General features: G+C 41.7%; 1 protein-coding gene across 1 annotated transcript; it reads right to left on the bottom strand.

Annotated features, from left to right (window-relative positions):
• Positions 1–2,524: 2,524 nt before the first annotated feature.
• On the bottom strand, positions 2,525–3,244 carry LOC119178018 (uncharacterized). Its single transcript, XM_037429188.2, has one exon. It carries the CDS (start codon positions 3,242–3,244, stop codon positions 2,531–2,533), a length of 714 nt encoding a protein of 237 aa, XP_037285085.1. The 3' UTR covers positions 2,525–2,530.
• Between the last annotated feature and the right edge of the window lie 10,740 nt (positions 3,245–13,984).

Genomic DNA, 13,984 nt, shown 5'->3' with positions numbered 1-13,984 from the left:
AAGGATATCATAGCTGAAATCAAGATGAAGAAATGGACATGGGCAGGGCATGTAGCGCGTAGACAGGATAACCGCTGGTCATTAAGGGTAACTGACTGGATTCTCAGAGAAGGGAAGCGGGTTAGGGGGAGACAGAAGGTTAGGTGGGCAGATGAGATTAAGAAGTTTGCGGGTATAAATTGGCAGCAGCAAGCACAGGACCGGGTTAACTGGCGGAACATGGGAGAGGCCTTTGTCCTGCAGTGGACGTAGTCAGGCTGATGATGATGATGGTGACATTTGCGCACTGTGTTTTCTAGGGCTTTGTCCATTCCCGGCCACCATACTACTGACCTCGCTAATGCTTTCATTCGGGTTATACCTAAGTGCTGCTCGTGCAGCAACTGCAAAACATTCTTGTGCAATGATTCCGGTACTACCACTCTGTTTGTCCATATAACGCACCCGTTGTCTACACTGAGCTCGAGCCGGCGTACCCAGAACGGCTTTAGCTGCTCCGACACGGTCTTGGGCCATCCATGCCAGATCATGTCGCGTACAGCCCTCAGCACTTTATCGCATCCTGTTTCTCGACTGACATCATTTGACGTTAAAGGCAAGTCGTTTAGTGCTGAAAAGTAGAAGATTTCTTCGCACTTGCTACCTGTGTCAGGTAACGGTAAACGGGACAATGCGTCTGCATGCTGGATAGCTGATCCTGGTTTGTGTTTGATTCTATAGGTGTAGTCGGCCAAAAATGTCAGCCAACGATGCACTCGTGCCGTGGCTACTGCACTGCCCTGCCGTTTAGGGTCAAACAAAATTGTCAAAGGTTGGTGATCTGTTATTATGTTAAAGGGCCGTCCGTAAAGGTACTTATGAAATTTTTTTACAGCAAATACAATACTAAGTGCTTCTTTCTCAATCTGCCCATAGTTACGTTCGGCCGCTGATAATGACCGCGAAGCAAAAGAAACCGGCTTTTCCTCACCGTTCACCAAGTGCGATAGCACAGCCCCTAACCCGTAATCAGAAGCATCACGTGTGATCCAGATTTCTTTTTTTACGTCATACAACTGCAACACAGTCTTATCAGTCAACAGTTCTTTGCATCTTTCGAATGCTTCATTACATTCGCGTGACCAGTGCCATGTAGTTTCTTTTCGCAACAACTTGTGCAGTGGTTCCAAGATCGATGCTAAATTTGGCAAAAATTTTCCGTAGTAATTAATCAAACCTAAAAAGGCCTTCAACTGACTCACGTTAGTGGGCCTTGGCGCTTTTCTGATAGCTTCAACTTTTTCCGCTGTTGGGTGTAAGCCGTGCTTGTCGATCTCGTGTCCCAGGTATGTGACGCGTTGCTGAAAGAAGCTGCATTTCCTTGCGTTCACTTTTACGCCGTGTTTACTTAGGCGTTGAAGAACTTGCTCCACCCTTTCATAACACTGCCCGTCGTTCTCACCAGCGATGACTACATCATCAATGTAGCACGCGGTTCCAGGCAGATTACGCAGTATCTGGTCCATGACCGCCTGGAAAATAGCTGGTGCGCACGCTACGCCATACGGCAAGCGGCGGAATCTAAACAGACCTAGGTGGGTGTTAATAGTGAGCAGTTCCTGCGCTTGTTTGTTTAGTTCGAGTTGCAAGTACGCTTTTGAGAGGTCTATGATAGAAAACACAGTTCCACCCTGAAGATTTGCGAATATGTCTTCAGGAAGTGGCAAGGGATACTGATCGACCTTGATGGCTGGGTTTACTGTGACGCGATATTCGCCACATAATCTCAGTTCTTGAGTGTTCTTTTTTGGAACAATCACAAGAGGCGTTGCCCATGGACTATGTCTGACCTTATATATGACTCCAGCTTTTTCTAGCTTGACCAATTCTTGTTCAACGCGCTCGCGCAAAGCGTATGGCACTGGTCGCGCTTTCATAAAGACAGGGCGCGCGTCATCCTTCAATTCAATGCTGCATTCGAATCCCTTAATTGTACCAAAACCCGCGCCAAACACTTCGGGAAATTTCTCAGCAAGCAATGCCTCCTTAGCCACCACATTTACTGAAAATACTTCCTGCCAATTTATTTTGATTTTAGAAAGCCAATCTCGGCCAAACAACGTGGGCATTCTAGCACCCTGCGTTTCTTTCGCTATGACAAGTGGCAGTTCAAAACACTGGTCTTGGTATTGCACCTTTACATCCATAATACCAACAGTAGGGACCGTCGTGCCATTGTACGTGGCTAGTTTGACATTTGCTTGCCTGCAAGAGGCGTTTGGGAAGTGTTTAGCACACTCTGTTTCTGACATTGACACCGCTGCGCCCGTGTCAAGTTCCATGGGTATCACTTTATCATTTATGCAAACCTTGATTACAATGGCGGGCATACCTTCTTTGTGGTTCGTATTATACAGAGATAGCAGTTCGTTAGTATTTTATTTCTCGCATTCTTCGCTCTCTACTTTATTTACAAGATTAGATTTGCACATTTTAGCAACATGACCCCTTTTTGTACGCCTATAACAGGTACTGTTCAGAAATCGGCAACTCACGGGTGAATGCTGTCCTCGCAACGATGACACATTCTTTTCGTTTGTTCTTTCGCTGCCCCATTTTCCTTGTCCCAGCTGGACTGCGTCGGCGCTTCCCTCGAAGGTGCTTTACTCGGTTGTGAGATTTTCCGTTGCCAGTAGATGTCCTCCGTTTCTACAGCTGCTCCTTTAGAACTGGTTTGCAGCATTTCTTTCGTGTCTTGTGTTGCCGCTTCCATGGCCATGGCTACGCTGCATGCGCGTTCCCACGTTACTTCCTCGTCTGGCATTGCCAATAGCCTGCACCGTACTCCCTCGGTACGTATTCCAGCGACGAGCCGGTCACGCAATGCTTCGGTCAAAAAGGCACCGAATTCGCATGTTGCCGCGAGTTTCTTCAATTCGACTATAAAGTCTGCGACAGTCTCATGCGGCTCTTGCTTTCGCTGGTGAAAACGATACCTTTCGGTGACCACGGAGCGCTTGGGAGCGTAATGCTTCTTCAGAACGTCAACAACTTCCGTGAATGACGTCTTAGCTGGTGTTTTAGGCAGCAGCAAGCTCCGAAGCGTGACGTAGGCCTTCTCACCTATAGCCGTGAGAAAGATTGGAAGCTTCTTGTCTTCCGCGATGTCATTGGCCGCGGCAAATACTTCGAACCGCTCCAGGTATACCTCGAAGTTATTGTCCTCTTGTTGGAACTCGGGTAACTTACCGACAGTGGTCGCCATACTCAGTTCAAGCTGGTTAGAGTGGGATTCCTAGAAGCCTGCGGCGGATCCCATCCTCGTCGCCAGTTGTTATATCCCGACACCGGGCACATGGTATCACATCTTTATTACTGAGGCGCACACTGCCAGCCTCAACACAAGCAGTACAAAACAGAATAACCCCCTCCAGATACTGTGGACAGTATATGTACACACGCTATCTCTCGGCGCATGCGCAACTGGCAGTAGCTTGAGAGCATGCATACAAACCCCGCGACTGACGTCACAACATGTATATACACACACAGCGTTTCTCACGTCTTTACATGATGATCGACTGGGCGAATTACACGGAAGATTCACAGTTTACCGATGAATCCCTCCGGAGCTTCGCCCATTCATCATCATTCACCCCGTGAATATGCCGTAACTTTTTTTCTCTTAAAATCACTCTAAAGCTATTCACTCCACGCATTCTTGAAAATTCTGGGTCGTTTTGAAGTCACAATGTCATTAGGATTAAATTCGCTGGCGTCTGGATTAAATCGGCTGGCAATTGGATTAATTTTAGTGGCACTTGGATTAAAATGAAAGGCACCTGGATTAATTCGAGTGGCGGCTGGATTAAATTGACTGGCAGCTAGATTAATTTGGCTGGCGCTTGGATTAAATTGAGCGGGAAAACCTGTAGTCGTGATGTTTTTTTCTCTGATGTTGGTGTTGGATTGGACTGTAATCTGTTTGAAATGGCGAGAACCGCCTCTGCCCGTGGGGTCGTGGTCGCTTTCTGTCGTTAGAAAGTGATTCATACGCAAGTCGCTGCTGCTTTTGTTGATTCCTGTGATGTCGCCGTGTTCAGGAACTTCTCATCCGTGCTTATCGAGTAGTTAACGTCATTCGCCCGAAGCACAGAACACCTACCAGTCCGAAGTGTTTGCCACCGAATCTACACGCAATGATAACGAGCATAAAATAAAGGCCTTTGGAACGCGATTTGTGAATGTTGGTCTGACGCATGTACTACGCGGATGTATGGTAGGTGCATGCGTGTTGCTTGAGAACCGATCAAACAGCTGGTGTCACTTGGGAGAAAGTATATATTGTGCCAACGCTTTCGTTGAAGCTTGTTCTTGCGTAAGTGCGCGAGATAGATACGGAATGCACAAGTTGGAATTAGAGAACGTTCTTGTCCGAGTGGCTTTATTAAGCAGTCGCAGATGATGGCAATTTGTTTGCTTAGCAGTGTGTGTTTAGATTGGGGTAACCAACAGTGAAGGTAGTTGTGTGTGGGTGAGGAAATTAGTTTTCTTTGTTGCGGTGCCTTCCAAACAAATCCGTTATTTCTTCTCTTCATTGCCTCGGTCCCTTGATGTGGCACTAAATTTTGCTATGTGCTCTTCGTGACATTTCCTCTCACTCTAGAATGCTCTAGTAACAGTTGATGCTAAAGTTCAGCTGAAGTGTTCCTTGCAGCTAACCACAGCAACATTTCTTTGTCTTTGTGATCAGTTGGACGCACGTTATTTGGCATGCCTTTTATAACACAAAACGTATCTTTTTTTTTGTTTACTGAACAGTCCGGAAAAAATCGGGGACATCTGTCCCGACTGGGACAGCGCGGGCAAAGTCTTGGACAGTCCAGCAACATTTGGGACGGCTGGTAACACTTGTTTAGGCAAGTGTATAAAAATAAAAAAAAAATTGTCGAGCATTGTCGAGCTTCAACTGCTAACCCGTAAAGGTCTTTTTAAAAGTTAACATAACCGAAATACAGCAGTGTCGTGGGGTGAAGTGCTTGCAGTGTATTGCAGTAATGCATGCATAACGCACGCGTGTGTGTGTGTGAAATGGAAGCGTAGCACTGCAATTAGGCCTAATGCGATGCGCCGTGCTGTGTCTCATTACTGGTCATGCGACAGACGGCATCAGCACCAACTTCAACCTTTGTAAAGAGTCGATATGTTCCCCCCATAATTATATTTTTTAATTGTGGCAAGTGATTCACACTGCAGTAAACTTCTAGTATATCGCATGAATAATTTAAAGTTGTTGCATGGCCCCCAATAAAGAAGTGAAAAATACCTGTGACAGACTCTTTGGTACTCCAGATTTTGTGCCATCAGATATGTGCTCTAAAATAAAGATGATCATTATTATTGAAAGACATACTCAGGCTAGGTATTGGCGATGATTGTGCATGTTTTGCAGATTTCCTTTTAAAAGCTCATGCTTCACTTTATCGGGTTTTCTTTAGTTATTAAACAAAATAGCTCCCCATGAATGGTCTAAAATTAAACACACAGTTTGTCATGGGGCAAGTTGAGCTTAGCAAGAAAATGATTTACGAAAACCATTCTGCCGCATAACTAAGAGCAAGGTGGTTTCACAAAACATGTTGACCTGAGATGATGGCACGTGTTCAAGCATCTTACAAAGGCTGCTTGTTGTTATAATGTGGCTGTAATTGGACAAATGTCTGTCATCAGGTGTGGAGATACATCGCATCTCTGATGATCAAGTTTTTAAAGAATGGGTTTTCAGGGGATGCTAAAGACTTTTTTGAAGGGGTGAGCATTAGAGAGCATTACTTTATTAGTCTCCAATTTCATTAGGTAAGCACTGAGGCTTGCAGGCATGCTAAATGAGCTATTGCAGAAATATACATAATGAAGTTGTCGAGAAGACTTTGTTAACAGTACATTTACAGGCTTCACGCAGAATTTGCTTTCTAGCAGGCTAAATTTACTTTTGCTGATGCTTCCGATGGCATCATTGCACTTCGTAAGCACTGGTTTTATGCACTGCACGTGACGATCTTGTTTTTTCAAGGTTCATGTACTGATTAAAAAGTATAGGATCAAGAAACTTACATGCTGTCTTAAGGCATAATCAGGCTCACCATAGAGGTAAGTGGTGACATTTTAGTGAGATATATGTGGGAGGTCTGTGTACATAACATCATAGTAATCTTTCAATGCTGTAGCTTTATTTGTGTAACGAGTGAAGCTTCTTTTCCTGTTAAAAACTTCTGCCAAGCAAACAAGTTCCTACAGTAGGATTTGCCCTTGGGTAAAGCTGGTGGTAAGAGTGAGCTTATTTAGAAGCCCTTCAAGAGTACCCACTGAAGGAGTTAGTACCTATAGGGCAAAAATTCCAGTGCACCAAGAAAGGCAAGGGAGGAGGGTGCAGGTTAACATTTCAGGAGGGTATCTTCTGGACATCATCCTTTTCTGGCCACAAGCTTGTATGGCCAATGTTTAGCAGACTCCTACTAACATTGGTATAAATGTTGCTTCTCTATTGCAAGATGACACACCATATACATTTTGAGAGTCTCCTCACCACAAGCCCTTACATTAGCCTAAAAAATATTTTTTCTGCGGTGCCCCTTTTTTGTCCTAAACAGTTGTCTCAAGCAACAATATGCACATTGTGACAGTCTAGCTGGTGACCACAGAGATGGCTCCTGCCATCATGATGTATACTCCACTCAAAATGTAAGACACTGCAAAATCATAGTCCGGTGTGCGTGCATACGACCTTGAACATGTAAGCAGTGACCTTTCTCTTGTGTTCTCAGCGCTGGCACATGCTTCTCGCACACCTCTTCAAGATTGTGACAGTGAAATTAGTTCTGGCAATGCTGTCTCAGAGGTAAGACTGTGTACACCCTTAGGAACACCATGGTGGAGCGAGCAGAGGTTCATATCAAATGTAGTAATAAACTGGCAACACCGTGGTGATATAAGCACACTTGCATTAATTTATTACATTTTTATTGAGGCTGACATCACAGAGCTAAGCCTAGTTGTGATCTCTTTTCATTATTGTCTACATAGTTTTCCCGTTGGTCACAGCACAGGAAGAAAAATATCTCTGTGGGAGCACCATATTTTAAGCTTGCATGACTCCAATGAAGCACTGTGCGAACAGATATATTGAAAATGTCAATACTTCGGGTCCTATAAATGGTGAACTGGTTGTCACATTCAGCCGGTGATCCAGCAGGAGCTTTAGCATATACTCTAAGGTCATTTTGCATCAACAATGCCACATACAATAGTTTAACAATGGTTGTTAATGGGCAAGATGATGCATAGCTTCAGGGAGGTAATTAAGCTAAGAGGGAAAATTATAGATGCCTAAGCACCACTGGAAAAATGAAAAAGCACAGAAAAAGAGCGGCAGTCACAGCTGAACTACAGAAAATATTTACACTGCACCACACATTCGCATCGTCTAGAATTTTCTCTAATAATGTTATACCAACCTGCCCAGCAACAAGTACTCCTAAGGTAATAAAGTGCAGAATAACACTTGCATAAGACAGGAAACACAGGACACGAGTTAACTGCCTTCTATCTTTGTTTGTGGCTTTAGTAGAAAATATATAAAGAAACAGACACATGTGCAGAGTGACGGTGTGCAATGTCACAGTCATGAAAAACATCACTTAACATTGCCTGCTCGAGAAACTTTCCTTGTTTTCAAAGTTTCAACAAATGTGTCACAATTATATACACCACTTTTTTTCCAGCTTGAACTGCTTCCAACAGTTCACATCTATCAGGACTGCTTCCTGTAATCTTTGTCTGGTATTTAATCTGAACTGACATGCCATAATACTTACACACAATCAGCCAGGTTTGTCTATCTACCCTTAACAGCCTGTAAGTCCACGTGTAACAACACCCGCTCCACCCTTCCAGTGGTCATAGTTCATACGGGTCATTATATCATTCAGTTAGCTGCCTAACTATACTTTTATTCATTCACTTCATATTTCTTGAAAATAGAGATATGTGAACTCTACAACTTTTTTGCAAAAAAACAAATGAAGTATAAGTATAACACTTGCTATGATGGCTTAATTAAAAAAAAATATTTCACGATGATGGCCCAGAAGCTTTCTCTAGAAAACATGTAAAGCCCATATGGAGAAGTATGTGTCCCAGAGAAATTCTGAAACTGCCAAATTCGAAGGGTGTGCAAAATATTCTACGATTTTACATACCAAGTTGAACACTGTTCTATTTGATTCAGTCACCATTATTTGTAGAACTAAATATTTTATACTAGTTTGATGAAATTTCAAATGTTAAGTGCACTGAAATAAAGAGAAAATGTGTAAAAGTATTATAAATTTCATCCCTGGTAGGTTATACGCATTAAACATGACAGCTTATCTAGTGCAGCTGGCTGCTTCGCTCTAGGAAAGTGATTTTGCTACCTATACAATTGGCACTTACCCTTTCTTAACACTTATGTAAATTTTAAGGGCTTGATGTTGTCGCCAGATAGTCGATTGCTACTTTTAGAATTGCTAGGAGTCCTTATCATAGCTGCAAAGGGAGATACAGCCAGTATTTGATGTACTTGTTTTTATATTACAATGAAAATAATACATCAACTGGGAAATAGCAATGAAACATTTTGTATTAAAGTTTATTTCAAATTCGTTTTGCTGCACAACTTGTGTACCAAACAGTGGCCGACAACCATTGGGTGTATTGGGTGTATTTGCACCGTGCTCTGCCATGACGAAGCACATGCATGAAACTTCAGAGACACGAGCTCATGCATGCAGGTGCAATTATTATGTAGTCGTCCCTTGAAACATCCTTGGTAATTTTAAATACTTGGCTGGGCAGATGTCTGTTAAATTATTCTCGAATGTCCAGGCTGACTACAAAATGAGCAATGCTAATAATGTTCATGGCTTGTGCCACAAATTTTTTACCACTCATTCTTTAAAAATATTTCCTAACGCTGTTGTTGTACAACTAAACAAGAATATGTATATGCTCTTTAGCATACTGTTATTCACAAACTAAATGCCAGTTCATTAAAACTCAAGATAGTTAAACATTCATATTCCATAATTACGATCAAACTACAGGTGAGTTACCACAACAACCAATCTTGCACTGATGTCATTATGTTTTCATTATGAATTTACTAATTTGCATGCTTGCTTCTTTTTCACAGAGTATGCATATAATTATACAAGACACCACAACTAACTCATTTATCAACTTCAGTATTTTATCACTTTCAATCAACCATCATATTGCAAAGTCTTGAAACAAGCCACTTTTAAGACCCACAAGTTTTCTTGTGCCCTTACAGTGCATCAAAGGCCCTGAAGTGTCAAACAGGCCAAAAGGCATTGGTAAGGCTTGTTCATAGGCATTGGACAAATCTGTTTACAAAATGTGTTAAAGGCACATGCGTGCACATGTTTTGGTTTGATTGTACATTAACATTAAGAAAGGAAGGAGTGGTGCGACATTTCTGGCACAAGCCAAGCATGTGGTTAGCATTGCTAACTTTCACTTCACTTCACTTTATTACCTTAAAGACCCCGGTGAGGGGGTATTACATAAGGGGTAGGTTAACAAATGGAGGTTACAGAGAGTGATCTTCTGACAAACAATATGTATTTATGGTTTGCGCAAACGTTGATGAACACGTGATGGCTGCAATGTCCTGGGGAAGGCCATTCTAGTCCACTGCTGTGCGAAGAAAAAATGAGGCAGCAAAAGTAGTAGTGCGAGCGCGTGCGCATGCGGCTGAATAAGGATGGGTTGTGCGGTGAGATACGCGCGTTGGTGGGATGATGTAAGGTGCTTGATTGAGGGAACTGTGAAAGAACTTGTGAAGCAAACAGAGGCTGGCGATGCGGCGACGCACAGAAAGATTAGCAATATTAATGTCCCGTTTTAGGGATGATATGCTTATGTCGTACGAATATGAAGAGTGAATGAACCTAGTGACACGATTTTGTACAGATTCTATTTCGTTTATTAGGTATATCTGGTGCGGGCTCCAGATGGGCGCTGCATATTCTAGTTTAGGTCTGATGAGCAATTTGTAAGCCAGAAGCTTTATGTCTAGTGGTGCGTGATGCAAATGACGCTTTAGGAAACCGAGGGATCTGTTCGCGGATGATATGATGTTGTTGATGTGTGTGTTCCAAGAAAGGTCAGATGTTAAGGTGATGCCTAGATATTTATATGACTGAACTTGTTCGACAGTGGAATTAGAGATTAGGTATTAGAATGATAAAGGATTACGCTGGCGTTGAAATGAGACAAGTTTGCATTTAGTGGGGTTAAGCTTCATTAACCAAAGATCCCACCACTGTTGCCCGAGATCCAGATCCTGTTGGAGTGTAGTTTGATCAGAAATGTTAGTAACTGTGCGATAGATGACACAGTCGTCGAGAAATAAACGGATATGGGAAGATACATGAACAGGAAGATCATTAATATATATTAGGAACAAGAGGGGTGCGAGTACAGATCCTTGGGGGACGCCGAATGTTACTGAGAGGGAGCTAGAACGGGTATTTTCAATGGAGACAAACTGAGAGCGGTTAGTAAAAAATTGTCTGATCCATACAAGAATGTTGGGGTGCAGGTTCAGCTGGGAAAGTTTTAACAGTAGGCATTTGTGCGGTATCTTATCAAAGGCTTTTGCGAAGTCGAGAAAGATTGCATCGGTCTGAAAGTGACGGTCGAGAGAAGAGTGTATATCATGAATAAATATGGCAAGTTGGGTTTCACAGGATAATGATTTACGAAATCCATGCTGGGAAGAATGAAAAAAATTGTGGTCAAGAAAGTTCATGATGTGTGAATATATGACATGTTCCATAATTTTGCAGGGGACGCTTGTTAGGGAGATGGGTCAATAATTTAGGGGGACTGTCTGTTACCTGATTTGTGGACTGGAATGACCTTTCCCTCCTTCCAGTCGTCTGGTGAAATTCCTGTTTCGAGTGACAATGAGAACATCATAGAAAAGTACACTGCAATAATTTCCTTAGTATTTTTTAACAATTTAGAGTTAATATTGTCTACACCAGCTGATGATAAAAGTTTTAATTTGTCAATGAGTGATGAAATTCCACTAACGGATAACACAACAGGGGCCATCACTGGTAATGTCGTAATAGGTGGCGTAGGAAATGGTCCGTTGGCTTCTTTAGTGAATACTGATGAGAACGCGGTGTTAAAGATATTGGCATAAACAGTGTCGCTTACGTCTTCATTTTTATCATTTGTAAGCGTGATTTCTCCTGTTAGTTGTGGGTATATGATTTCCCAGAATTTTCTAGGGTTAGATTTCAGAATTTTAGATAAATCATTGTGATAGAATGTCTGTTTCGCTGTTCTAATTTCAGCATAATAAGCATCTTCCACAGCATAGTACTTGCCCCATGCGCACGCATTACCATTAAACTTCACAGCTCGGAAGTGGTGCTTTTTTTATTTTCAAGTGTTTTCAAACTTTTGTAAAACCATGGTTTATTTTTATTGGCAGTAAAGCTCACTGTGGGGATGAATTTATTAGTCAAGTCAGTTATCTTGTCCTTAAGCATCAGCTGGCTGTCATTGAGAGAACAGGAACCGAGATTGAGTTCGAAGTATGGTAGGAAATCTCGTAATTCACGATTAATGAATTCATAATTACCCTTATCATACAAGTGAATCGTTTTGCGGAAAATGTGGCGTATTTTTGGGGTGAAGTTAAATATGGTATGAATGACTTTGTGATCGCTGATTTCACGTAAGTATGCAATAGATTTTAAGCTTTCGGGGCTATTTGTTAGTACCAGGTCTAAAATGTTTGAGGATTCACTAGTGACGCGCGTTGGTTCGGTTACCTGTTCGATGAGGTTAAAGTTGAGGCAAACATCGACGAATTCTCTTGCTTTAGTATTTCCCGAGGTTGGTGAAACCTGATTGAGCCAATTAATGGAGGGAAAGTTAAAATCACCATAAAGCAGAATACGTGCGTTAGGGTGTTTATTAGTTAGCTGGGATAAGATTTCGTTAAGTTTGCGGGGGAAGTCTGGGTCAGTTCGAGGGGGCCTATAGCATACGCCAAGTGTTATTGCTTCGGGAGGGGCACGGCATATTACCCATAATGATTCTAGTTGTGAAGATGTGTTGATTAGAGAGCATGATAGTTCTTTTTTAGTGGCGATGAGTATGCCTCCCCCATGTGCATTTTTACGATCGTGACGAAAGAATACGGTATTTATACCGCACTAACTTTATAGCTAGTGCGGGAGTTTCAGATTAACACCACCCTAATTTTTTAGCAATATATCTATAACATGTGGTACAAATAGTTTCTGTTAGTAATTTCACAAATGACAACACTATTATCAGCAAATCATGACGAAATTTAGATGATAGCAAGGAAGGGGCATTGGTAGTTAAAATTAGAAATAAGCTGGGCTTAGCTGAGCACAAAGTGAGTTCAATTTCATGCGAAGCATTCAAAGTACTAAACTTTGTTCGGTAGTGCCAAGGTCCAGATGGCTTAATTTTAAAGTAAATGTTTATGACTGACCGTGTCAAATGTGTTAGAAAATTCTAAAATAATTCAGTCTATGAATCACTGCATCAAGAGAATGGCACAATTTATGAGTAAATAAGTGGAGTCTAACTTTGAAGCGTAGTTTTAAATCTATACTGCGTAGTGTTGTATGAAATGTAGGGCGATATAGACGTACTTAGCTGCTGAATAAGCTTTGTTAGAATATAATAATAGTAGTGGTATTACAACATATGTGCAAGTTAAAATGAGAAAAAATAATAATAAATTTCTTAAATCCCAGAAGAAAAAAAAGAAAAAAAAATTACAGCATATTCATGGAATGATTGATGATGAGTGGACTGAAGCGTCCATCCATGCATGCGTCTATGCGTCCGATCGCGTTCGAGAATGCAGATGACGCATGGGTAACACCGATGAGACACGTGCCAAAGGAACCGAGCGCAAGCGTCTTTAACGTGCCCGCCACTGTGCTTCGTTCATGCCCCACCAACGATCCACTACGTATGGTGACTATAAAGGAGACTGAAAGATCCGCATGTTCTATGCATACCCAGGCACAGCCCCCCCATGCATCCAATCTGAGGGTAGGGGTACAGCGCCATCTAGTTATCTTTACCCAACTGCAGTTTCTATGTAATTCTTAAGAAAGCGCTGTCTATTATACTGTTCGGCAAATACTGCCTTCTTTTCTTTGTTTTCTCTTCTCTCGGTTATGCGTGACGCTTGTACCATATCTAAGGACACAGTGAAAGATGAGGCATCAGTACCAAAAGGACTTATTTGGTTTGCATTCTTTTATGGTTTGGGGGAAGTATGAATATTTATAGAAACTTGATTTGAAAGTGTACTTATTGAGTGCTTGTGAGTGCCTGTAATGTGTTAACTTAAAACGACAGAAAAAAATTACTTTTGACATGTCGATGTTTATGTCACTATGAATTAATTGAAACAAAATCTTTAGTCTTGCTATTTTTGCCCTACTTTGTAGTGTTAATAGACCAGCTTTCGTTTGCAACTCAGTAGAAGAATTCGTTAGATTGCATTTGTTATAAAATACCTCATTGCCTTCCTGTGCACCCCCTTTTAATCCTCGGAATTAGTCACTTTGTATACGGAAACCAAACAATACTATTATAATCATGTTAGTAATATATTCATTTATTATTATTATTATTATTATTATCATCATTGCATTGATAACATTGCACTTGATTTGCAGTTTACTCATTAAATCTGTATTTCACTGTTACACTGTTCAAGGCAGTATTTATAATGTCCTTACAGAGACCTACACATTTTAACTGCATTTAATGGACTCAGATATATCAGCCAGTCTTGTGGCACACCCTACAGGACAAGAATATTTTCGTCATTTCAGGACATCCCGGGGATGTTTCGGATTTTTGA

This window comes from Rhipicephalus microplus, chromosome 1 (genome assembly GCF_043290135.1).
Source record: "Rhipicephalus microplus isolate Deutch F79 chromosome 1, USDA_Rmic, whole genome shotgun sequence".
Classification (NCBI taxonomy): Eukaryota; Metazoa; Arthropoda; class Arachnida; order Ixodida; family Ixodidae; genus Rhipicephalus; species Rhipicephalus microplus.
This window is presented reverse-complemented; position numbering and strand designations above follow the sequence as displayed.